This window comes from Trachemys scripta, chromosome 8 (genome assembly GCF_013100865.1).
Source record: "Trachemys scripta elegans isolate TJP31775 chromosome 8, CAS_Tse_1.0, whole genome shotgun sequence".
Taxonomy (NCBI): Eukaryota; Metazoa; Chordata; order Testudines; family Emydidae; genus Trachemys; species Trachemys scripta.
Window position 1 is genome coordinate 63,642,612 of NC_048305.1, and position 24,840 is coordinate 63,667,451.

The 24,840-nt window shown below is 39.5% G+C and overlaps 1 protein-coding gene across 6 annotated transcripts in view; it reads right to left on the reverse strand.

The window, feature by feature from the left end:
* KCNT2 (potassium sodium-activated channel subfamily T member 2) overlaps nt 1-24,840 on the reverse strand; it is a 287,270-nt gene that overhangs the window by 47,090 nt on the left and 215,340 nt on the right. For all 6 annotated transcript variants that reach the window (XM_034779504.1, XM_034779503.1, XM_034779501.1 and 3 more), the window contains 2 exons: nt 18,286-18,420; nt 2,117-2,228 (listed from right to left, as the gene is read on the reverse strand). In XM_034779504.1, the coding sequence (XP_034635395.1) occupies nt 2,117-2,228; nt 18,286-18,420 (247 nt within the window). The remainder of the gene's footprint in view (nt 1-2,116; nt 2,229-18,285; nt 18,421-24,840) is intronic.

Below are 24,840 nucleotides of genomic sequence, written 5' to 3' on the forward strand. Positions count from 1 at the left end.
CCCCTACCCCCCGCTCCTTGTCCCCTGACTGCCCCCTCCTGGGACCCCTGCTCCTAACTGCCCTCCAGAACCCCACCCCCTACCTAAGACTCCCTGTTCCTTGTCCCCTAACTGCCCCCTCCTAAGACCCCCCCCAACTGCCCCCCAGGACCCTACCCCCTACCTGTACCCTGACTGCCCAAAACTTTCTCCACTCCCCTCCAAAAGCCCCCCCCTGTTTCTTGACTGCCCCCTCCAGAACCTCCCTGTCCCTTCTCCTGCCCCCCCTTACCATGCTGCTCAGAACAGGGTGTTGGGCTCTGTGCCAGCCGGACACATGGCTGAGCTCCCCTGCACAACACAAAACCCGGTCCCTGGCCCTGCACAGGGCTGCCGGAGCGGGCTGCAGGAGGAGGAGCTGCCGGCCGGCTCAGAATGCAGGGAGGGGGGGGTGGGAGGAGGAAGCTGCTCCGGAGTCCAGCCCGGGACTTTCCTGCAGCCCTCCCAGCCGCTCGCTCTGCCGGGGGAGGGGGAAATCCCGGACATTGTGAGTGCTTTACAAATTCCCCCCGGACGCTATTTTTAGCACACAAAAGGAGGACATGTCCGGGTAAATCCGGACGAATGGTAACCCTAGTGTTGAAGGAAGCAGCAAAATTTAAGTGAATATTGCAAATATTTAAAGAAAATGAATTTTGAACTCATAAATGCAAATTCATACAACCAGAAGTTTAATTCCATGATTTTTGCTGTATGATCACAGAATAGAAATACCAGGTGACCTGTCCAATCAGAACTATCACAGCATGACTAGAATATAAAATATTAAGCTCTTTCGGGTGGGGACAGCACTTGGTACAATAGGGTCCTGGTCCATTACTGAGGCTCTTAGGTGCTATCACAATACAAAAGATGATAACATTTCTCAGAAATCTACAGATAAGAATTATTTACAGAAATTATTTTGTGAATCTTCTTAAATAGCAAATTTGAGAATTACAAACTGATCACAGACAACTGAACACAAAGAAGCTAAATTAGCCAAATAAATCAGTCAGTATGAATTATTTGCTCAGCTCCACTGAATACTTGCTGCACAAAATACTTTCTACAGGACTCAGTAGAGAGTTGGCCTAGCCATTGATCAAATGCTGTTCTGAGCAACCCAGAATTTCTCTGTCTAAACCTCCCTCTTCCCCATGTTCACCAGATACAAGCCCTAAACAAAACTGAAGATAAATATTTTAGCTTTTTTATATTTTTCCCCTGGGAGACTGGTCCTGAGAAAAGGGTAACTTTTACAAAAAAAATAAAGCAAACGCAAAATACAGATACCAAGATTTTGCAATTGATTATCACAGCAGTTCTCAAAGTGTGCGTCAGGACCCCAAAGTGGGTTGCGACTCTATTTTAATGGGGTTGCCAGGGCTGGCATTAGCCTTGCTGGGCTTGGGGATGAGGCCGAAGCTGAAGCCAAGCCCCACTGCCCAGGGCCAAAGCCAGAGGGCTTCAAGATACAGACTCCCTGCCAGGGGCTGAAGCCCTTGGAATTTGTCTTTGGCTCCCTCACCTGGGGCGATGGGCCTTGGGTGGTCTTAGACTTTAGTCCCCCCTCTGGGGGTCATGTAGTAATATTTGTTGTCAGAAGGGGGTCACGGTATAATCAAGTTTGAGAACCCCGGGGTCAACAGAATATGGAATTATAGTCTCACTAAATTGACTTGGAGCACTATATATTTTATTATCGTTATTCGAGTACATGTATGCATATTAAAGCAAGTGTATATATTTCAAGTGTTTCAAGTCACTTTAAATGTTTTCCACATTACTTGTCTAATAATCTCTTAGAATACTGGATGGTATTTTTTAAACAGGTACAATTAATGTTTCCTCGAACAATATCAGTGTCAGCCTATAAATCAAATACTTCTAAAATTAGGTTTTGTAAAGTTAATGAAACTAGATAGAAAGCAAATTTAAGATTAAAGTTCAGGTAGACTTTAGAAAAAGGTTTTCTGGTATGCCTACAACTACAAGGCTGTTTTGATCTGTTCTGACTAGCCTACCACAAAACCAATAAGGGATAAGACAAGTTGATGTAATCTTTAACCCAGTTATAAAAAGCAGGTATCCTTACCTTTTCCAGCTTTGATAGCGCAAGAGAGTAGCAGTCTTTGGCTCTGAACTGCATGAATCTCATATTGGCTGGGTGAGTTAGTTCTGTGATTATGCTTAGACTTGAAAATAACCTATGTTTTAAAGAAATGTTACAGTTACACCTCCAATGATCATAATTCATTGTTAAAGTACAGCATAATGCAAAACTTATCTGTACCTCCATATTTATAATTAAGTGCAAGATAATTCTGGCTTTTGACACAAGAATATTCATAACTAATAGCAAGGAATGCTGCACAAAAGATTCTCCATTGACTCGGGGGAAGCAAATGTATTTTCAAAAGTGGAACTTACAAATATTAACAAAATAAACATTTACTGCAATTGCTAGAGCATTTCAGCTGACACGTAATCTCTACTATGACACAAGTCTATATGAAAAGAGAGGAAAGCCAGGAAACATTTAAAGATGACAACACCTTCATTGGAAGTCATCCTTGTATGTAAACTACAGTAAATTAAAAATAGGGTTATACTCAATTATTCATCCATGATTTCTCTACTTAGTTGTTGTGTAAATGTCTGCAGACCATACAAACTCTCAATGTACTTATTAATGTAAAGCTGAAATTAACACTTGCTCAGAAAGCAGTGACTAAAATTGCTGAGTAAATCAGATGTGCCCACAGAGTTGGACTTGAGATATATACACATATCTAAAAGGCATGTACATTGCTATCCATTGAGTTAATGGATCGGATGCTGGATTGGAGCTGCAAAGTGCCGGGCAGCTCTAGGATAAAGGAAAAAGAGTATAGAGGGCTAGGCCCCCTCCTTCAAGTGCTCTGCTGCCCATTGGCCAGCCAAGGAGACTACAATAATTTATTTAAACCCTGGCCTAGTGTTTCTCAAGCCTCTTGTCCCATTACTAGCTGAATCCTGCCTCCCCATAGTTATGGAGTAAAGAAGCTGTGTTTAGGTTGCTGTGAGTTTACCTGCTTGCCTATTTAAGGGATCAGCATGGATTTTGTTTTTCCCTATTGGGGCCAAATTGACTGTGATCTAGTGGGTTTTTTGCCTTCCTCATAGAATCATGGAGACACAGGTTAAATGGACATAGAACTTAGGAATTGCATTAAGTTAGTTTGTCACAACCAGAAAATAAGAGACATTTGGGATTTGGCTGGTGGATCTCAAACTTATAAGGAAACAGCCCACCTGAAGTCCCTTCAGACTGGGGTCCCTCTTGGTACATTCTCACCTTCCACACTGAGGAGGGGACAGAAGATTTAGCAGAGCAAGATGAATGCTAGGGGAAAGCAGTGGAGAGCCTACCTTAAGTTATGGGCTATATGATGTGTCCTGTAAACCCCATACTTGATCCACCTAAATGCCTGGTATGGGGAGATGGGTGGATAGAGCTTCGCTCCAATGTTGAACTTTATATTAAGTTGCAGTGGGCTGCTTAAAATCATTCCTGTGTTTGTCATTCACTTGTGTGTCCTGCTCACTGGAGAAGTATATCACATGACCACTAGCCTGAACACATGCTTTTAAAAAGAAAAAAAAAGCACCTGATAGCTTAATCCTGTGTTGGATGTATCCCATAGGTGCTTCTAAGCACCTTGCTACATATGTATTATCAGTAGAAGCTGTCTACCTGGGAAATTTCTGGATATACTCTAAAGCCAAGTGCCAGAGGTGGGGAGGGCAAGGGGCACAGTTTCTCTCAATTTCAAAGTGCAGTTTTCAATGGTCTCCAAAATACTAACACTATCCGGTTTCTACTAAATAGAAAATGTGGCTGAGATATGAGAAAATTGAAGTGTTCCGTTCTGTCTCATTCAAGACTTTTTGGCCCATTTTTAGTACTTAATGTAGAAGTGTTTAACATATAGATAGAAACTGATTGTAAACTGCATTAACCTGGGAGAACTGAACTTCTAGTGGTCAGGGGTTATAGGGCTGCCTTCTTGTTGTTTGTAATAGATTAGCACCTTGAGGCCCCAACTGAGAAGAGGGCTGTACTGTGCTAGGTGCTGCACAATCACATAGAAAGAGCCCAGGCCTCAACGAGATGACAGTGTAAATACAAGACCTCCCAAGAGTTGGAAGAAGGGAATATTATTATTCTCAGTTTTCAGTTAATGAACTGGAAAATGGGAACAAAAGTGACTTCTCCAAGTTAAGTAACACAAGGAGCCTGTTGTAATGCTGAGAATAGAATGCAGTTCTCATGTTTGTCCATTGCCTTGACCACAAAACCATCTTTCCTCTTCATCGTGTATTTGTAGATGTGGTTAGGTGTCTAATTCCAGTGAATGTCAATACATATATAGCTGAAATTTCAGAACACATCCAGGGATGTACCTGCAGCTGTGCCTGGACTTGCACTAAGGCATCCAGGATGGGATTTAACAAAGGAGATTAAAGGAGTTAGACATAGGCTAGAACTCCCAAGCTCTTTTTGAAAAGTAGAACTTTTAAAAATCCTGTTTGCAGTATAGATCATTCTTATTTAGTAGAGCTTTGAAATTATTTTAAATAGAATTTAAAGTAGACTATACTTTTACAAGATGAATTGGTGGTGGTTTCCTTTTTTCCATCTAGTAATAGGGAACTGTAACAGCTTTCAAACCCACTATCACCATCCCCTAGGAACTCAGGTAAACTGGGAGCCAGATATGAACCGTACTGGTTTGGGTTTTCCCAAACCCAACCAACAAATAAGCAGCTTTTTATAGGCTTCTGGCCTGATTCTTATAGCGTTGCTGAACACCCACAACACCCACTGAAGTCAAAGAGAGCTACTTTGAAAATCATTCAACTGCTACTTAGCAACTGACTGGTTTCATAAGATAAAGCAAGAATAATGTTCAAAGAGTCTATTGATGCTAGTATTCTTAATTCTAGCCTTTTGATGCCATAAAACTGCTCCCATCATGTCTGACTGCATGCTACAGTGCACATTCTAGGACAAGCAGGCATACTCTCTGGATTGTCGTATTATATGAAAAGAAATATCAGTGTCTGAGAGATTAATCTACCTCTCAAAGCCACCAGATGCTCTACTGCACTCTAGTTGTTGAGGGGTCCCATAAAATAGGTGAGGAATGATGCTTTATTTCATCAGTATCCAGTGATATTTTACAAGGAACATAGAGTATAGGAACAAAAATGTAAATGAAAAATTGGTCTTTTCGGGTAATTATGATTTTTTTTTTTAGAGAGGAAATTTCATTGTTGAAGTTGACACAAAGTCTACAGTGGTGAAAATCGTCATTATCGTGGGCTGGCCTATAGATTTAGGTAATGCTTAAGCCTATGAGACAGACGTTGAGGGTGGCTCTTGAATACAGCATTTTTTTTAAATTTCAGGATGCATTTTAAGAGCAATTATTACTATTCCTTTCTTTGTATCATTTAGTCCTTCTGTGTCTCAATGGAGGCAACTTCTGTTTCTAAATGTCCTGTTCTTGTGGAATGGTGAGCTATTTGTTATGCAAAGATATTATGCAAGTAGTGCACAATAGAAAAATGACATGAAAATTAACCTTGCAAAGAAAAGACATGGTTCAGGAAATACATGTAAAGTAAATACATGTAAAATCTAAATACTGCATTAGGTACTTTTCTCCATTATCAGTCCAAGAAATCTTTAAACAAACAAACAAACAAACAAACAAAAACAAGGCCCCAAACATCAGATGTAACCTATTTTCATCTAAGTCTGCCAGTTGTGAAGGCAAAATGTTCAATCTGAATTGGTCCCTTCCAACCCTGATATTCTATGATTCTATGTGATGTCATTTTGTAAAACTTCATAAACTAGACTAAATGGGACACTCTGTGTATACATTGCATAAGATCAAGATTTTTGGAAATGACTCATGATTTTGAGTGCCTCCATTTTTTTGGATGCCCAAGTTGAGATCCTGAAGGCCTGATTCCTCCCCCCCTCCCCTCCCGAGGTCAGGTACTCGGACTTTTTTTAGGTGTCCCAAATGGAGGCACTCAAAATCACTCGTCACTTTTGAAAATGGCTTTTATTTCCATGTTATCCACTGTTCATGTTTAAAGTCATATGTTTCTATGTTCCATGTTCTTATTTACAAGGCTTGAAATGAGTGAGGATGCAAACATGACTAACCAAAAAAGAAACTTCTGAGGTGGGCTGGAAATTTGCAAAGGGATATGTTGTCAGGACCATAAACTCTCTTGTTATTAACTAATTATTTTTATTGCTGGGCAATGACCAATTCAGCACTCCTTTGCAGTTGCTCAAACCCTGATTTCTCATTTCTCCTCTGATCTTTCCCAAATATTCATGTGTTCCCAAACAAACTCAGACTTCAAAATAAAGCAGTCTGTCATCAAGGGAAAAATTACTTGGATAAATACACCTGAAGTAATTCTCCTCAAATGTTCTTTTTTTTAAAAAAATCACCAATATATTGCACCACTATTATAGTCATCTGAAGTGTGCATATTTGTCTGTCTTAATTGCCCTCAAATTCAGCCAATTCCAAATGGCAATGGCTGTTTCACTTCCCCTACCCCTTAATGCCAGTGATTCATTAGTATTAAATGTTGTTTCTCCCAAGTTGACTCAGTCATGAAGTCCTTTTGGTTAACAGTTGCCTGGTGAGCAAAAACAGCTGTTGTAATTAACAAAAACAAGATTAAGATTAATATAATCTAAGGAATGCAAAGCTGAACCTGGCCATTTAATAGACAAGGTGGAAAAAAACTCTTCTAGTGATATAAGCATGTATTTTCCCCCTGGATTCTTTATTTTACCATTTTATTTCACTTCTGCACAAAATAAAATATTTGGAATTTATACTCCCATACATTAAGTAGTTTTGCTTTCCTGTTGAAAAGGAGTTAATAACTGAGAAGTTGTTCACTGTGATGTTACAGGATATACAGCATACTGTAAGTATTTATGATGAAAATAACAAATGCATTTGGGTTCCCATTCTTAAATCCAGAGAATGAGGTGTTGGGATATGTATACTCTTTAACTTCAGGAAGTCAAGCAGTCTTTCGAGTGGGAGTTAGCTCTGTGATGAATCAGGACGTGAAAAACGTGAGGAATATTACTGTTTTCCTTATGCTAACTTTCTTGTTCAGTTTTGGTAGAAAGCAACTCCTGTGGGGTTTCTTTTTAACCATTGTCACATGGAATAAGGAACATGTGGATTGATTAAAATTCTATCTGTTTTCCTGTATGAATTGAGCTATACATTCTATGGATTGTTTATAAATACAGGATAACTTTATGGTTATCTGAACATTTAAATCTGAATGGATTATTTTTAGGTCCTCTGGTGAGATTTAATGTGCTCCTATAGCTCTAAAGCTGTAAGGTACTTGACCGTTTTAGGTCCATCTCATGCTACCCTTGCTGAAGTACTTAACCCTGTTGCTCCAATTATCAGTTCTTTGCAAGGAGGAGGTGAAAATACTCCAATACAATATCCAGTTACAGAGGAAAGTGTTTAGAAAGTCACAGAATATTCAGCCCTGGAAGGAGGTTGTCTAGTGCATAACAAATCATATATTGAGGGTTGGATGGTCTAAGCCTCTGTAGCTCAGAAATAAGTCTGTAACATTAATAGGTGGGCTCCTCTCTGGAGGCTGAATCTGAACAATAGTGTGTGTTTGTCAAATGTGTACAGCGAAGATATTATGGCTGCTTTACAAGTCTCCTGTACTGCACAGATTGGAAACTAGCTGTTGTAGCAAATCTGCCTCTCTCAGAATGGACCTTGACATGAATTTCAAGTTTGAGTGTTGCCAGGCTGTAACAGCGATAGATGCAATCAGGCAGCCATTTTAGACATGGTTCTCTTGAAACCAGCTGAACTAATGAGTTACTGTCAAATGAAATAAAAACCTGGATACATTTTCTGAATGCTTCAGCACAGTGTATCCTAGGGGCCTTTTCATGTCAGGTTTGTGGAGAAGGGATTCACTGGAATGGGAATGCAAGGAAAGGCTAAACATTCAGCAAGATCAATGACTAAGATTTTGTCTAAATAAATGTTTCTTAATGCCCTCTATTGTTGCAATACCAGTGTAGTACCTCTGCTAATGCTAGGTGTGTTGGGAGCACTAGTGTAGACCAGTTGCTACCATCCCATCATCACAGACCTTTTCTACGAAATATTAGACAACCTTGTGGTAAAAATATTAGTGGATGCAGCCTGTCTGTATGAGAACTGGGCTAGCAGTAGTGCAATCTTTGGAGATTTTAAGAATAATGCTAGCATAAACATCATGGCGTGGACCTCAGTCACCACTTTTTGGAAGGAAAGATGTGCAAGTCTATAGCAACCACTAAAACTCTTCAAAAATAGTATAAAATAGATTTGTCATTGGGGCTGGAAGCTTTGTCTCTTTGAAGTCACAACCACCAAGTAAACTACCTCCTAAATGAGAAACCTGAGTTCACAAGCTCTGAATGGGTTCAATACAAGTGAACAGAATAATCAACAACTCAGTTAGGACTATATTAAAGATCCCATAATGCAGGACACTTCAGTGGGGAGGGATTAAAATGCATCTATCCCTTTGTGAACCTGCTGATAGGGCTACAGAGTAACTGGTCTTTCTTCAACATGTTTATGAAAGGGTGCTAAATGGACTGGGTAAGGGAAATTGTCTGAATTCAGGATCTGGAAAGGATAATGATCAAACAGTTTTTATGTGGGACACGCAATAGGATCCATGTGTGACTTTTCACAACAGGCCACAAAAACTTTTCTACTTGCAACTGTATGTCTTTTTGTTGTTCGTTCCCGGTAGGTAAGAACTTGATACATATTGAGAAACATCTCTCAATTTCCAACCTCAAGCACCATGTCAATAGGAAGAACTAGATCTTGGGATGTAAAGGGGTGCTCTAGTTCTATGTTGCCAAATGAGTCCAGACTCTTAAAGTGATGTGATCACCCAGTGTCATAGCTAAAAAGTTAAGAACCATGTTTGTTTCAGCCAGGGTGTTTGTTAGGATCATGGAACCCTTATCTCTTCAGTTCTCAGCCAGAACTTGGGTTCCACAAGTATCAGTAGGAAGACATAGGTGATCTTCCCATTTCAGATCTAGGAGAAAATGCTCATCACAACATTCTCTTCTCCTTCATTCAAATAATAGTAATTCAGGGTTTGATCAGTGGTGCTGTCAATAGATCAACTTCCACTATTCCTGAAATATTTGAACTGCTACTCTTTGATCTCAGAAATATACATCTGGGCCCATTATCAATTGATTTAGTCTGCTATTGTCTTGTCTCTTTCCTATTATGTGGTCATTGGGGATGTTCTGTTGGACACTTACCTCTCCTGCACTTGACGGGTTCCCTGACAAAGTGTTTAGTTTATGTACATAGGGCCATATTTGCCTTTGTCTAACTGGGTCAGCTTTCGGGATTGTAGGGTGTTCAGCCTCAAACATGAACTACATTCACATCGCTGCTCTTAGATTTTCTTGAACATTCTCTAAACCAAAGTTCAACTGAGTCCAATGGGAGCTTTGCCTGACTAAGGACTGCCAAACTTTGGCTAAAAAGCTGGTGTACCCTACAAGAGTGAAGTCTTTCCTACAGAAATGAAGTAGGCTTATGGATATAAATGGTCAACCTTTAACATTTTCTTCCATTTTTAGTTTGCAAAGTATTTTGTATTCTTGAAATGGGAAACATCACTGGAATCACTAATCTCTCTCAGCTTTTTAAATGTGACTGTTACAAACGCTCATTTTAAAATGGGAATGGGAATATACAAATAGATGGAAACCAAGTTATTTGTGAAATTTTGTGTGAATTTGACATATTTTTACAATAAAATAATCAAACATTTAAATTCAATTGTGCATATTTGTTTAAGGATTTTTTTCAGCATGTTGTCTTAAAGTTTGTCTACATTTTATGGGTCTACCAGCTTCAAGGTTTGTCATGTGAATATCTGACTGAGTGTGGTGATCATTTAAAGCAAAATGGGGTGGTCAGATTTGAGAAAAATCTAAAATTTGCTGGGCAATGACAAGTTGTCTACATTGTACTTTGTTCTGTGGTTGAGAAGGGACAGTGATTGGGTATAGAAAACACACAAGGGATGTTTTATTCAGGATGATGAGCATACATTGACTCTGTAGCTCCCTGGTTTTCTGGTTCACAGACCGACATACAAGTTTTGAGCTGTGCAGTGTTACCAAACAGTGTCTGCCTGCATTACACAATGGTGGAATAGATTGCTAACTAAATGCTAGCATTTGCTAAATAAATCACACCCACAATCCTCAGAATTAACCTCTAAACTTGTGTGTTAGGTTGTGTAGAAATATATTAAAACCAATTTGTTGATGCAATCCTAAAGTTGTACAAATCAAGGCAACCGGAGAGATTCTTTCCTTTAAAAAAAATATCCTCTTTAAACCCTGGTTCCTTATTCCTACATTAATTCTGGACCATGCAATGCATAATTATCAAAGGATTTGCTGGTAGAGGATTTTCTTGTATTAGCTTCTTATATCAGGCAGGTATTTAAATGTGAATATTAGCAATATAATACGTAAAGTCAACTGTAAAGGGAGGATTAACACCTGATTTAATGACTGGATATACATAACTGAATGTGAAAGCAAGTTATTGGGTCCCTGGAAGAGCTGGATTTAGACCATCATCAGGTTATGCAAAATGACTGTTCCTAGTGAGTCAATTTAAAAACTATTCTTTGGACTGTAAATCTGTGTATAAATTACGTCTGCCCTCTAGTGGAATTATAGGGAAAGTACCGTGCAACTATTAATCTGATTAATGTTCAGTTAAGATTGTCTGTGGCTCTAAATGCCTGCGCTGGGGAGTAAAGGAGCATAAGGCACCTCATTAAGTCCATGCACAGGCAACCTAAATTGTGGATCACATCATAAGAATGAAAACAGTCTCCAGGGAGCCACTATTGCTCATCCCATACCAGTGAGTGAGGAGTGGGCAGGGACAGCCAGAGCTGAGGTGATGTGGAAGCAGAAATAATCTGCTAACGAGTTACATTAGTAGCAGACCCCTTTTCCTCTGGACTAAGAGGAGGACTCAAGGGGAGAGATGTAACACAGTCATAATTACTGCCTCTGACTCCAGAAAGATTGTTAAATCACAGTCAGGCCCTTAAATCACATAGCAACAGCCATGTGTAATGCTTTCTATCATCTCTGCTTGGCTAAGAGACTCTTCCCCACCCTAGTAGACAAAGACCTGGTGCATTTATTCATGCATTCGTTGCCTCTTGTCTGGATCACAGCAATGTGATACACCTGGGCAAGACGCCTTCAGCACTTAGAAAAATCCAACTGGTACAAAACACTGCAGGACATCTCAGCAGCACAGGCTACCATGAGCACATGACACATGTCCTCTGCTCTCTACACTGGCTTCCCACAGAATTTCCAATTAAGTTCAAGGTCTCTGTCCTTATCTTCAAAGATCTCCATGGCCTAGGTCTAGGATACCTAAAAGACCATCCAGGATGAAGACAGCGGTCAACAACTTCACTACTCGGAACAATAATAGTAAAGTCCATCTGTATGGGAGAGAGAACTTTCTCCGGGGATGGGCTAAAACTGTGGAATGAGTTCTCTCAGAACTAAGGAAACATCACCACTTTCCACTTCATATGCAAGGCATATATTTTTTTGACCTTGCCTCTCTAACATACACATAGCAACAGGTATATTTAATTTTAAAATGTTCTCAAAGCCTATCAAAACAAGACACTCAACTGCATATGCTTTTTGTCTGGGGATGAGATGAGAACGAACACAGTGAGGATGTAGTCATGTTGCTTAATGCGCTATTCTAAGGCACTAGGATACTACAGTCATGAGCATATTCTATAAATGCCTATATAGAATAGAATTTGTAAGGTGTCCATTGCTATTAGTGGGCACACTTACACTGTTTTAAAAACCATATACTGTAAATTAATACAGCTAAGCAGACACAATGCCAGCTAATATGGTCTCAAAATAGAACAAAAAATAACCCTCTAACTCTAAATCCTGCCCCAACACCTCCTCAACAGAAAACTGAGTAAATGACCGCACTGCACCTAAAGGGAGAAGGGTGTTGTCCAGGCTTGCTAGAGGAAGTCAGTAGTGCTTTATGACAGTGGGGAAGAAACAAGGTCCAACTGCTGCAAAAAGGTGGTCAGCTTTGCAGAACTGACTCACCCCCTGGAGAATGTAAGGGACGGAAGGCTTTAAAGGTGTAAACCCTGGCATTGGAAACCCCTTTCTCCATGTTATTAATCACCAAACTTCCACCTCACGTAGGATTATGAAGTTAGTGAGGGAATTTGTGCCACAATGTTTAAGCCTTAACATATTTTCCTTCCAAGCACGTGCCTGCATTTGGATGATGGCATAGTGGATTCCCTGTCTCGTTTTCAGTTCAACAAAGTGCATGGGCTTGCACCAGGAGCTAGCAATGAACTCAGGTAGATGCTGCTGGTGCTATGGAGCCGTGGCATATGAGGATCTGGGATGCTGGTCACTTATATGGCCCATCAGGATGGGGAAGGTGTTATGGTACATGGCATTGGCAACTCAGCTTGCGGGAGTCCTCGACTATCCTTGCACAATGCAAGGGGAAACCGAGTTCATTTGAGAGAAGGGGGGTTCACTGACCAAATTTGTGGGAGACATGTTTTGGGCTGCTATACAAAAGGCTCTTGGAAGATGTCTGGAAATGTCACTGGGTTTGGGGGAGGGGAGGCAGCCAAGCTAATTGCTGGTGCCTCCTTGTGGCGGATGTTCAGTGCAGGTACTCCATAGGGAAGGCATCTAGTGACCAGATAAATGGCCTGGTAAAGGACTTAAAAAGGAGGTGCTGGTTAAAGGAACAGAACAGTGTGGGGTTCGGGGCTCCTATGGTTGGAACAGCAGGGAGCCAACCCCTTTCTTATAGCCCACCTAACCCCTCCTACAAAGTCCTGGGGGCAATGGATTTTCTGGAAGGACCTGGATGGAAAAAGAGGGGGAGCTGGTGGAAACCCCCTGGGTAATTACGGAATATACATGGGGTTACCGGCACTGTACACTCTTATCTCCCGGGTAGTGCCAGACATCTAATAATGAAGTTGTGGTCTGATTAAATCCATATCAAGTGTCTCCTGTCCAGATGGGCCTTAAAATATATGCTTGGGGTCAGTTAGGCTTGCCAAATGAATAAGGGAAGCCCATTCTAGAGTAAAAAAGCATCCACTGAGGAGGCTCTGCATTTCACCCCAAGACTAACATATCAGTGAGGAATCATTAGATGACTTCAACTGTTAGGATGAAATGGGGAGAAATGGCCTTTTGGCCAGCCAGCACCTATACATTGCCCAATACATTTATTTATACTTAAAAACTAAGCTAAGTTTGTTCTTTTGCATTCAAATTATTAAAGATTCATGTGAGACTGATACACACTTTCTTACTCCCTTTTGAGCTTTAATTGAATCAAAGTGGTGGCATGCCAGAGTTTTAATTGTCATGGTGCAATTTTTCGATTTCAACAAATAAACAAATATGCTATAAACAGCACATTCATCGTCTGAGGAGAAAGACAACTTTAAACTGAGCAAGATTATTAATCAATGTAAAACACTGAGCAATGTCAGAAAACTTTCATAAGAATCAACAACCTAGGCTCAACAGTATTATTTTACCTTACTGAGGTCAAAGGTCTAAATGATTCCATTTAGAGAATGGTCTCTAAATTTTTGAATGATCCCATTCAATGTGACTTAGTTTCTGCTGTATATTCACTTTACTCAATTTTTAAAGGTACTATTGAATCAAAGATGCAAAGACCATTGTAGTCATGAACTACATATTTTAACAAAATACTTCAGTGCTTAAAAATTGTTTTATAGTGTTGCCATGAAAAACTCAGGTAACAATTTGCTGCTTTTTTATTACAAAGCAAATCTCAAATGTAGAATCATGTTTACTAGAATCCAACCTGAATTGCTCTCCCTCTCACATCCTGCTCAGATTATTTATACATGGAACCCTTTTCCCCCATCATATTAACTCACAGAAAATTTTTCAAAATATAATTTATTTGGGCATTATTTCTGCTAAAGAATATCACTTTGTGCTAACATGTATTGAATAGCGTGTTCAAACACTAAAATTCTCAGCTATTTGATAGAATAATCTAGATTAGGCAATCTTCATCCACCACCTCCACCCATAATTATGACTCTAAATTTGCTATCATCTGCATATGTAATGACCTTACCATATGCACTCTAGCTTGGTCTAAAATCATTAATAAAACTGTGAAAGTAATTGCCCCAATATTTAGCCCTATGAAACTCATTACAAAATTCTATGAAGAATGTAAACCTCTGATCTAAATGCTGTGCATTTTCACTAGTAACAAATTATTTCTACATATTAATACCTCATCAATATTTGATACATCTTTTTACATCTTTTCTCCTTTAATGTTGGTGCACAGGGTGGAAACTAGTCTCTTCCATTCCTCTGCCATTTGTTTTATAAAATACTACTGATGAGATTATGAAAGCTTTCTGAAAATCTAGTTATGGGTAAATATTTCATTTTAAGACCTAGTTTTCTTTTGTAACTTGGTCAAAAACACAAACAAAATCTCACTCCTCTCACCCCTGTAATGATATATTTTTATAATAATAGTTATGCTTCAGATATGAGCTTATGCTGCCATCTAGTGAAAACATGGTGCAAGTTGTTAACAGACATAGAACAATTGTACATATCTGCAAAGCCAAACTTAATTATGGCTTTTCCTAACTTTGGGGTACTTGACTTTGAAACCTTAATGTTCTCTGAACATTTTTTGTGTAATTTTCTAGGGTTGTTGTTTGTTTGCTTTAAAAAAAAATGAAATTCGATCATGTGTTGACATCAGTGTATCCACCACCCTCATCTCTGGCACTTGAGCTAACAGACGAAATTCTAGCAGTAGTAGGTTGCCATTCTCTATGTGGACCAGCCCTAAATAGGGATGGGACACTTTGCCAGTGGATTTCACAGATATTCACTGAAACCAGGGGAACGGTGAAACTTTGGAATCTTGGGTTCTATTCCAGGGTTTGGAGGGGAGAGTCCTTTACTGGCCATAGACTCTTCTGGCCTGTTTCTCCCCTGCCGCCCCCGGCTCCTAGTCCCAGGTTCCATCTCTTTTCCCTCTGCCAGCTTCCAGCCCTAGGCTCACCCTACCATAGTTCCTTGTCCCAATCTCCTCCTTCTGTCCTGGAGTGACACAGCAAGAATTAGTTGGATTCTAGGAGAAGAGATCCTGGCATAAGCAGTTGGGTCAGTAAGACTGCTTAAAGCACGTGCTGAGAACTTTTGCTTTTAATTTAATGTGGTTTAAGTTAGGCACCACTTGTATTTTAATTTTAATTGTCTTGCAACCACTTCTGACTCTTATGCCTCTGTATTTGTGCTCACTTAAAATCTATCCTTTGTCGTTTCTAAACTTGTTTTATTGTTTTGTCCAACCCAGTTTGTCTAAACTAAAGTATCTGGAAACTCCATTGGGGAGGTGGCAAGTTCCGTGGATATTATTTATCTAAAGAAATAATGGACCTGACATAATTTGTATTATTCAGAAGTCTCAGAAGTATAGGACATATATTTCTGGAGGGAAATCTAAGAGTCAGGGTGTGCTGGGGTCACCCTAACATATAGCCATGGCTGGTGATAGCCATAGTGTAACCCAGGTGTGGCTGGCGGGCTGCAGTTACACACATACACAGAGGGTGTGACTTGCATGTTGGAAGAATGTTTGTGATCAGTGCAGGTGGGAGTTACTTGAACAAGGCATTTCACAGATGCCTAGGTCCAGACTTGGCATGGCCCAAAACAGCTCAGATCTGCAATTGCAGGGGAAGTTCTGCTCATCCCTGGGCTGGAATAGGCTCTATGCAAACTGAATCTCTGTGAATATAGCTACTAAAATGTAAGAAGTCTTTGAGCATGTGCAACCTTTATTTTTTCAAGGGCTTATAACTTGGATTTTGAAGGGTTTTCATGTGGTGGCAAAAGGCCATCCCCTCCCACAAAGGCTACTCCCACCCACATTTGAAGTCCCTGTTCCAAAGAAGGGAGTGCTAGACTTGTTCAAAAAAGTCTCTCTTTTTTTTTTTTTTTTTTTTTTTTTGCTCATTAAAAACAAACAAACAAACTTATTTTTCCCTAGCCTCATTCATAGAAATGGTCTCAACTATTTTGGCTGAAATTTCAAAAGAAAAAATCTGTCACAAAACTAAGACTATTGGAGAATGAAATCCCCCCTGCCCCATTTCCTTATTTCACTGCCAGTTTCATACAATTTCTCACTTGAAATGTTTTGTTTCATCATGAGATTGAGTGCAGCTTCTACAATATTTACAGATGAAATTTCAGCACTCTATGGACTTGTCAAAATGAAGGGCCCGATCCTACAATCTCTACTGTGTCAAAATCCCTTGGAATTCATTTGAAGGGATACTGAATTCTCATTAAGGTGAAGGACTGAAGGCCTAATAGTTAAACTGTGCTACACTGGCAGAAATGCATTTTGAATTAATCATTTCCTCATTTTAGGGCTCTTGGCCATGATTTGACAAGGCACTTAAGTACATACCCATCTTTGAGCATGTGAGTAGCACTACTGTAGCCAATAGGCTATTCATATCCTTAACACTAAGTGCCTACTTAGTTGCCTTGCTGAATCAGGATCTTAAAGAGATGCCATTGAATTCCAGCCAGGCTCTTAGGCAAAAGTGGGTATAAAAACAAACCTTAGTTGAAACCCATTTTGCTCTTCATTAGAGCACCATCTTCTCAGCCTCCTTCCACTTTTTCTGACTTTGAGCAATACTTTTTAAAGAGAGATTTTTTTCTCCTCTTTGTGAGCTGTGTGAGTGTCTTTTCTGGCTAAAGCAAGCAAGGTTTTGTTCTGATTTTTTTTTTTTTTTTTTGCATCCTTTGAACAGTCGGCCCTGCTGCTAAAAATCCGTGCTCAGAGAGAGGGTTTAGTGCTTTACTGGGAACTGTACGGATCTACCAAATGAGCTAAGAGGCATTTGTTCTTCTACAAGGAAAAACAATTAGTGGGACCTAATCATCAGTAATGGAAATATTGGCAAGTGTTCTCCTTACAGTTAATCCTGATGGTATAGATGACACTATGACAAAAGGGAAGAGAGCCTGCTGTAGTGGGAACATGTCTAACTACTTCTGTTAATTTGCCGTGACCATAGACCTTCTACCAGAAGCAGAACAGATGGAAAAGTACATGAAAATTATCAAGATAGGACTTAGCTATGGTATATTGTTAATTAAAACTTGTTAAGAGAACCACTTTAAAGTACTACTTTGAACACGTTAGTCCCTTCTGATTATTAGACCTAGAGAAAGACAAAAATAACTCTTATAACCACATATGCACTTTTTCTTCTAGTTCCTTCCCATAGTTATTGCTGGATCGTTTGCAAGCAATGAGTGAGTGGTTTACGTAATTCCAATTGTGAAAGAGAACCTGTTATTTTTCTTCAATATTTGGATTCAGATTTTCCCTCTCTGTCCCCTGGAACTTTGTGACATGTAACACAGACCTTAACTAGGAGTGGCTACCTCTCAAAAGAGGCAAAATTCTAGTTTAGTTCAAAATCTGAACAACTGTCCAAGTTACTGTACATCAATCCTTCACTCACCTAATTTGTATTCCTCCTTCTCTCCCAGCACCCACTTTCTATAATGAGCTTAGGATTATGGCCTTATCACAAGATGTTTGTTAAAGCAAAGGTCCAGAGACCTTCCTCTATCTCAAGTCTTCCAGGGGTGGCTGACTGGCCTTCTTTCCCTTCCCACAGACTACTTAGCTACCTTCCAAAGCCTCTGGAGAAGTAGCAAGTTGCCATCTTGGAATGTGAGGAGTCATATCTGAGAGCTGGAGTCTTACCCTTCCATGTCCCAAGAGACCTGAGTATATTACTGTGAAGCAGCAATAACTTTTGCTTGATCATATAAAGTGGTGTTTAAGAAAAAAATGAAGTTAAGAGAAATGGTTGAGAAGCCACACTTCCATCTCCCCTTCCACAAAAGTAATTCTAAAATATTTTACGCTTAACATAGCTGTATGGGTTAGTTACAAAATCACTTACCTAAAGAGAGTTTGTACATTTACAATAGTCTTGGCATCTGCCATATAGTCTTCCTCAGCACTCATAGTACTTTCCTTGTCCACAACCACCATGTTGGCAGCGAAGGTCACCCCACATCTTAGCAAATCATCTAGGCTGTTGTAAAGAGGAACAGAATTAAAAACCAATATACATACATGGCAGGATAAATATGAGTTAGAAAAACTCAGCTGCAACATATCCTGGGAGCTCATCAATCTTACATTTGATTCCTACCACTTGGTGGTCATCTCTGAAGGCACTGTAACTATCAGCTTCATGTAAGTGTTTTGGTAGAACAGAGACAATGTGAATAATAATTATAATGTTCTCTGAAGCAAAACAGAATCCTGCTGGTAGATTGCTGAGGATTGCTTGTCCTTCTCCATTCACTAAAAGAATGTTGGTAAAATTACACTACGCTGCGCATGTGTATATGTATTAATTCCCCTTCTCCTACAAGGTCTTCTACAACTCATTACTTTGTCATTACCTGTTTCATGTAAGTGTCTTGCCTCCTACACAAAAGTACCTTTTCATATATCCAGGGCCTTCGTACAGAGGCAGTCGGATATGCTGATTTTCTAGCTTCTCATCTCATAGTCCCTCACTGGCTCCCTAGTCTCCCTCCTACTGAAGGATCACTTTTGCACAAGGGTAGCTTTCCAGAAGCAGCAGTAGCAGCATTACACAGGCAAGAGCAGGAATCAAGTTACTTTCAGAGCATAGCTTCCCACACAAATTTATGTAGTGGGAACTGCCAAAGGATTCCCTTTTCCAGCCCAAGGGATAAGGCCAATGTCTCTTGGAAAAAGACAAATCAAAATTCATACTGATACACATTCATTGGAAAACATGGTTTCAATATTTTGAATGTACATCTAAATATGTTTTAGCTCCACAAGTGTTTACAAGAAACCATAACATGTATTTGTGTGAGTTTGTTGTGTATAGTTCGTCTCGAATGAAGGCGGAACAATATTTAGCTCCTGATTTTTTTCCCTTATCTAAAATGTGCTATATAAAACACACATCTATAATAAAAACAGGCCTTGAAAATCCAATTAATTTATACTCTCTTCTGCCCCATTTAATAAATACTAAACAGCCACCTCAGTTTATGCTCCCCTCCCCAATAAATCCATTTAAAATAAGCCCAGAACCTCTTCTCCAGGATGGTGGTAAAGTTGCTGCCCTGCTACCCCGGCTCTCCTCATAACATAAAGAAGGTTCTTCTTAGCCATCCAGGTGCACCTCCTCTTACACCTAGGTGCTTTGTGTCTCTCATTCTTTTTTCTTTTAAATAGAATTTTTTCCTTGGCAAGAAGGCTGAGCCAACACTGTTACTTTCACTAAAGGTGAGGGGAGATGACAGAAACACTGGCCCAAGAACCACTGGTCCTTTAACGGGCTGTAAGGGAAGGAAACAAGCAACCTGTGCACTACTAAGAGCCTGTCTACTGGGAAAGTTTTACGAGTTATAGTGATAATTTATACTAGTATAAACCCCCTCCCCCCATGAGGATATTCTCATATGGGAATAAGAGTGTCTATGTGGCAAGTTATACTAGTATAATCATATAGGTTCAAATTTGAGCCTTACTGGGGAAAAAAAAGGTGGAGAGAAGATCTAATTGATTTAGAAAAGGGGAAATCAGGTGCATGGGAGCAGACTGGCCTGAGACATTGCACTTCTTCTCAAAGAGGCTAGAATGGCCCTGAGATGCTATACTTTAAATAAAGGATGGGACGAAGGAAGGAGACAAGTGTCTTGAGCCGCTGCTCCTTTAAGAGTAGGGGAGAGAGGAAGTGAGAAGCACAGAAGGCCAAGGTTTTAAAATAAGAAGCTGAGAAATTGTGAGCCTTCCGTACACTAGTGGAGAAGCAGGAGCAGCAGCAATGACAAAGCCCTGCAAAGATGTAGGGCCCAGGAAAGATGACTTACTGGTGGGGAGGCTGCCAAACATTAATTTATTGATGGTGGGGTACACAAACTGATTTGAGGGGTGCTATCCAGTATTCATTTAATAAACAACAGAGAATAGTGAAGGGGGATGGTTGGCCTGGCCTGTAGGGGATAACCCACCTAAGAGGGGACTCCCACAAGTGATAGACTGAGGCCTTCAGTCCCAAGCCATGAAGGGTATTAAATTAGGTTAATACTACAGGGCCAATTTTAAATGCTTTTGCTCCTTTTTGGAGCTCATTAGCTGTAGGGTATAGCCCAAAGATTGAGTTGAGAAGACAACCTAGAGGATTGTGAGGCTATCTTTCTTTTATATGTTGCAGTGAGGGCAGCAGTCTGAATCTGTTCAAAAGATTTCCTTCAACTGGGGAGGATGTGGCTTGGGACGCCAGTATATTTCAGCTTGACAAGTATCTTAGTTTGAGGCCAGTAGGCATTGGGTCAATTCTGGAAGCCTTGAACTTAACCAGTATTCAGCCTTGAGTGGATTAAATAACAAAGAACTACATTTCAAAAATAACTAAAATAGGGTTAAATGAAAATCAGCCATATCATCTTAAATGTCCCTGGATAATTTCTGAATTAAGTAGAGTTGGTCAAAAAATGTTCCGTGGTATGTTTTGTTTGTTCCTCCAAATCCCATAGGCAAGACGATAGTGGACAACCCACATCAGTGACTGGATCCCCAGAGACCACAAGTGACCTCTGGGCAGACCAAAAACGCACTGGGCCGATCCCATGACAAAACTCTTTGGTCAGAAGTGGAAAGAATGTGATTGCAACATAACAGAATCGTGTGGCATCGACTTGCATTTGTGGAGGGACAGACTAGGCCAAGCTGGACAAAAGTGAATCCCACACCACAGAAAACTTAACTTTTATGGTCAAAATTCAAATATTGAAATATTTTGGCTGAAAACCAAAATATTTCAGTTTGAAAATGCTGCCAGGAGACCCCGTGGGAATTGTAGCTTGGTTTCCTGCCCCATTCTCTTCTATGGGCTAGGCTCCCTGGTCAGACTAATTCTCCCATGATACATTATTATCTTTCTTCTTGGAGAGAGAAAAGATGGCAAATCAGGGGAAGTCTCTGGCTATGGAGCATCATGGGAGATGCAGGCTAGCCATGAAGCCCAGCCCACAGAAGAAAATATTCCAATTTGGGGTTTTGATTAAACTGAATTTTTTAAGAGAAAGCAGACACTTTATGGAAAAACTAAACAGTTTTGATGGAAAATGTTGACCAGTGATGATATTAAGTAATAAGACACTGGGAGAGACGACTCCTTTTTTCCAACATCGTCTTATTCATGTTCTTACTACCCATATGACAATACAACTTCCATATGTGTTTCATGACTGCTCAATACATTTTCTGCAAAACTAGTTAAAATGTAAACATATCTAGCAACCATTCCACAGATTTGATCTTCTGTCTAAAACTATACTGTGTTTCTGCTCTTACATACCATGAATCCAATCCAGTTTCCAGTGAAGCAAATAGTTTTTCTATTGTGTTTAACAGCAGTTGTATTAAGCCCTAAATGCATAAAAATTTAGAGCTGTGAGTGATTTTTTTTCCAATCAATTTTTATCAGAAAATTCTAATTTGATGAAACCAAAATCATTTGTATAGAAGGTCAGTTTTGACAAGTTTCTCACTTTGATTTTGAAACATTTTCAAAAAAATTGTTGGAACACCATGTTTAACACGTTTTGAAAGGGAACATCAATTATTTTTGTTTGAAACAACTTACATTGCCAAATAAAATCTTTTTAATACTATAAATTAATGTCAAAATTGAAACAACTTGAAATTGAAACAAAATATTTTGATTGATGTGACGGTATTATTTTTTTCAGATTTTCAGTTCACAAAAAAATTGAGGCCATGACTTTTCATCCTAACTGGGACTGGAAAATCTTTTGGAATTTCAAAGTTCTCGTTGGACAGGAAAACCATTTCCTACCCAGTCCTATGAAATTTCCAATCTTGATTTTCACATTTAGTACATAGCTCCATGTTCTATATTAATTGGTTTTGGAGTGAGGTATAGTTGGTGATGAAAATTAATTCCATTCTATATTTTAGTATTTATTGGTATGCATTTAACCTGCACATATATCAAATTCTAATCTTTCTCCTAGCAACCTAAATTTAATTCTGCATTCTACCATTGTGTTGACCTTTGAAAATATAGCCCTTGTGACTACCAATAAAAAACTGCATATAACAAAAAAGTTTTATATTCTGACAAGATCTCAATTATTCTACTTTCCAAAGCTGAATAAGTTTAGAACCTTTTAGCTAACTTTCTATTATTAAGTATCAGAGGGGTAGCCGTGTTAGTCTGAATCTGTAAAAAGCAACAGAGGGTCCTGTGGCATTAAACCCTTAAACAAAGACTGTGAATGGCTATCCAACTACAGAAGCAGTTTCTCCTCCCTTAGTGTTCACACCTCAACTGCTAGCAGAGCACCTTACCCTCCCTGATTGAACTAACCTCGTTATCTCCATACTGATTTATACCTGCCTCTGGAAATTTCCATTACTTGCATCTGAAGAAGTGAGGTTCTTACCCACGAAAGCTTATGTTCCCAATATTTCTGTTAGTTTTAAAGGTGCCACAGGACTCTCTGTTGCTTTTTTCCTATTATTATATTCAAATAATGTCTAAGCTCTTTTTTAAAATGACAGCAATGGCTATTTGGAATATCTGATTTTTTTCCTAATTATTAAAAACAAAAAAAATAGGAATATTCCCTTATCAAAGATATCTATTATCCTAATTATTCCTTTCTTAATCTTGAATGGTTTTCCTACACAACCCTTATCCATAGCCCATACATATTACACATCACTTACGTATGGAACATTGTAGAACAAACTTCTGCTAATTAAGGCCCTATTTTGATGAAGCTCAGCCAGGTTGTGAATTTTCTTTTGACCATTTCTCTGGATGTCTCCCATGGAAAACCACAGAGTAGTGAATATGAAATTAAAATGAACAGGGAAGATCCTCAGATGGTGTAAAATGATCATAGCTCCATTAATGTGATGACAGTTTACACCAACTGGGTATATGCCCCAATATTTCTCTACCTCTTCAGTCATAACTCTAATACAACTGATCTTTTAGGTACCTCTACTCATTCACATTTGAGTGTATGGGTAGACATGATACCATCCTGTTTGTCAAATAGCAGAATCTTGCTGTAGGGTGTAGATGCAGAGAAAATGTTACTTTAAAGGAAGTTTTGCTTTAACATTACTGCTTAAACCACTTTCGTCCACTGAGTGTGCACATTTAAATCATATATTGAGATGAAAAATCCATTTAAAAGGTTTTGGTACAAGTCTAATGGCTTATCTACACTGCCCCACTGTTGGGACTATGGGGTGTGAATAGCAGTGTGCATCAAAGTGCTGCACTGTAATTCCCCAGTTGGATGCTGTGGGTGTGAACTGAAAGGTTCCTTGTTAGCATTAGTATAGTCCTGTTTGAAGTGGACAGTGTAGTTTCAGTCCAGCAAAGCACTAAGCACATGTTTATATTCAGTGAGACTTCAAACACGCTTAAATCTTGGCAGGATTTGCGCCTAAGGCTATGCTGGATTTGGGTCAAGCCGATTTCAAAATCAAGCCTTAAATGATCATTTGTTATGATTTTTCTTTGACCATGTAATTTCATCTCTACGTGCTCTTATGTATTTTTTACATACATGCAGTTTTTTAAAACAGTTTTGAAGATATTTATGCAGGTGAGACCTCTCTAATTTATAAACCATGTACTCTTTAATAGGCCACGTAAATGTCCAATTTAAATTATGATTTACTGTGGAATGCTGTAGTGTTCCATGTGTTAACATTTTATAAAATGTATACATATCAAGGAATAAAGAAGAAGGGTTGGGATAAGGTATTGGGGTATCCACATTTTGTGAACTGTTCTTGGAGTATTGGCTTTTTGCTTAACATTTAGTTGGATTTGATTTCTGTAAAGTTAATATGATCTTGTATCGGAAGTTAAAAAAAGAAGCCCAAGGTCCATGCACAACACCAACCATGACTGTACCACACCTTTAAGTAAGAGAAACATTGGCCAGGCTTGCTGCTGGAAGGTAGTGCTTTATGTGGAGGGGAAGGTCAGAAAGTGCTTCAAAGAGATGGAAAAAGCTTTGTGATCTGTTCCTCTCCCCTGGGGAATGTAAGGGGTGGAAGGCTTTAAAGGTGCAAGCCCTGGTGTTGGAAGCCCTTTCTTCATGCAGCAGGCAAGGCAGTACCCACCCTCCCTGTCCTAGAGGTGTGAATTTCAGGTTTTGTTAGGACCTGCTGTGGGCATTGCATTGCTCCTTTTTCAGGAGGGCTGGGAAGGAATTTTTCTCTTACTACCATATTGGCTTCGGTGGAGTGAGGGTTTTTCTTGTTTTTTTTGCCTTCTCCACAGCCAGTGTTAGGGAAGACCTATTATGGTGAGCACAAAAGGTGGTGGGCTATATGTCACAACTTATTTTGTAAGTGTGGGGTGGATGTTCAGTGTAGGTACTCCATAGGGAAGGCATCCAGTGAC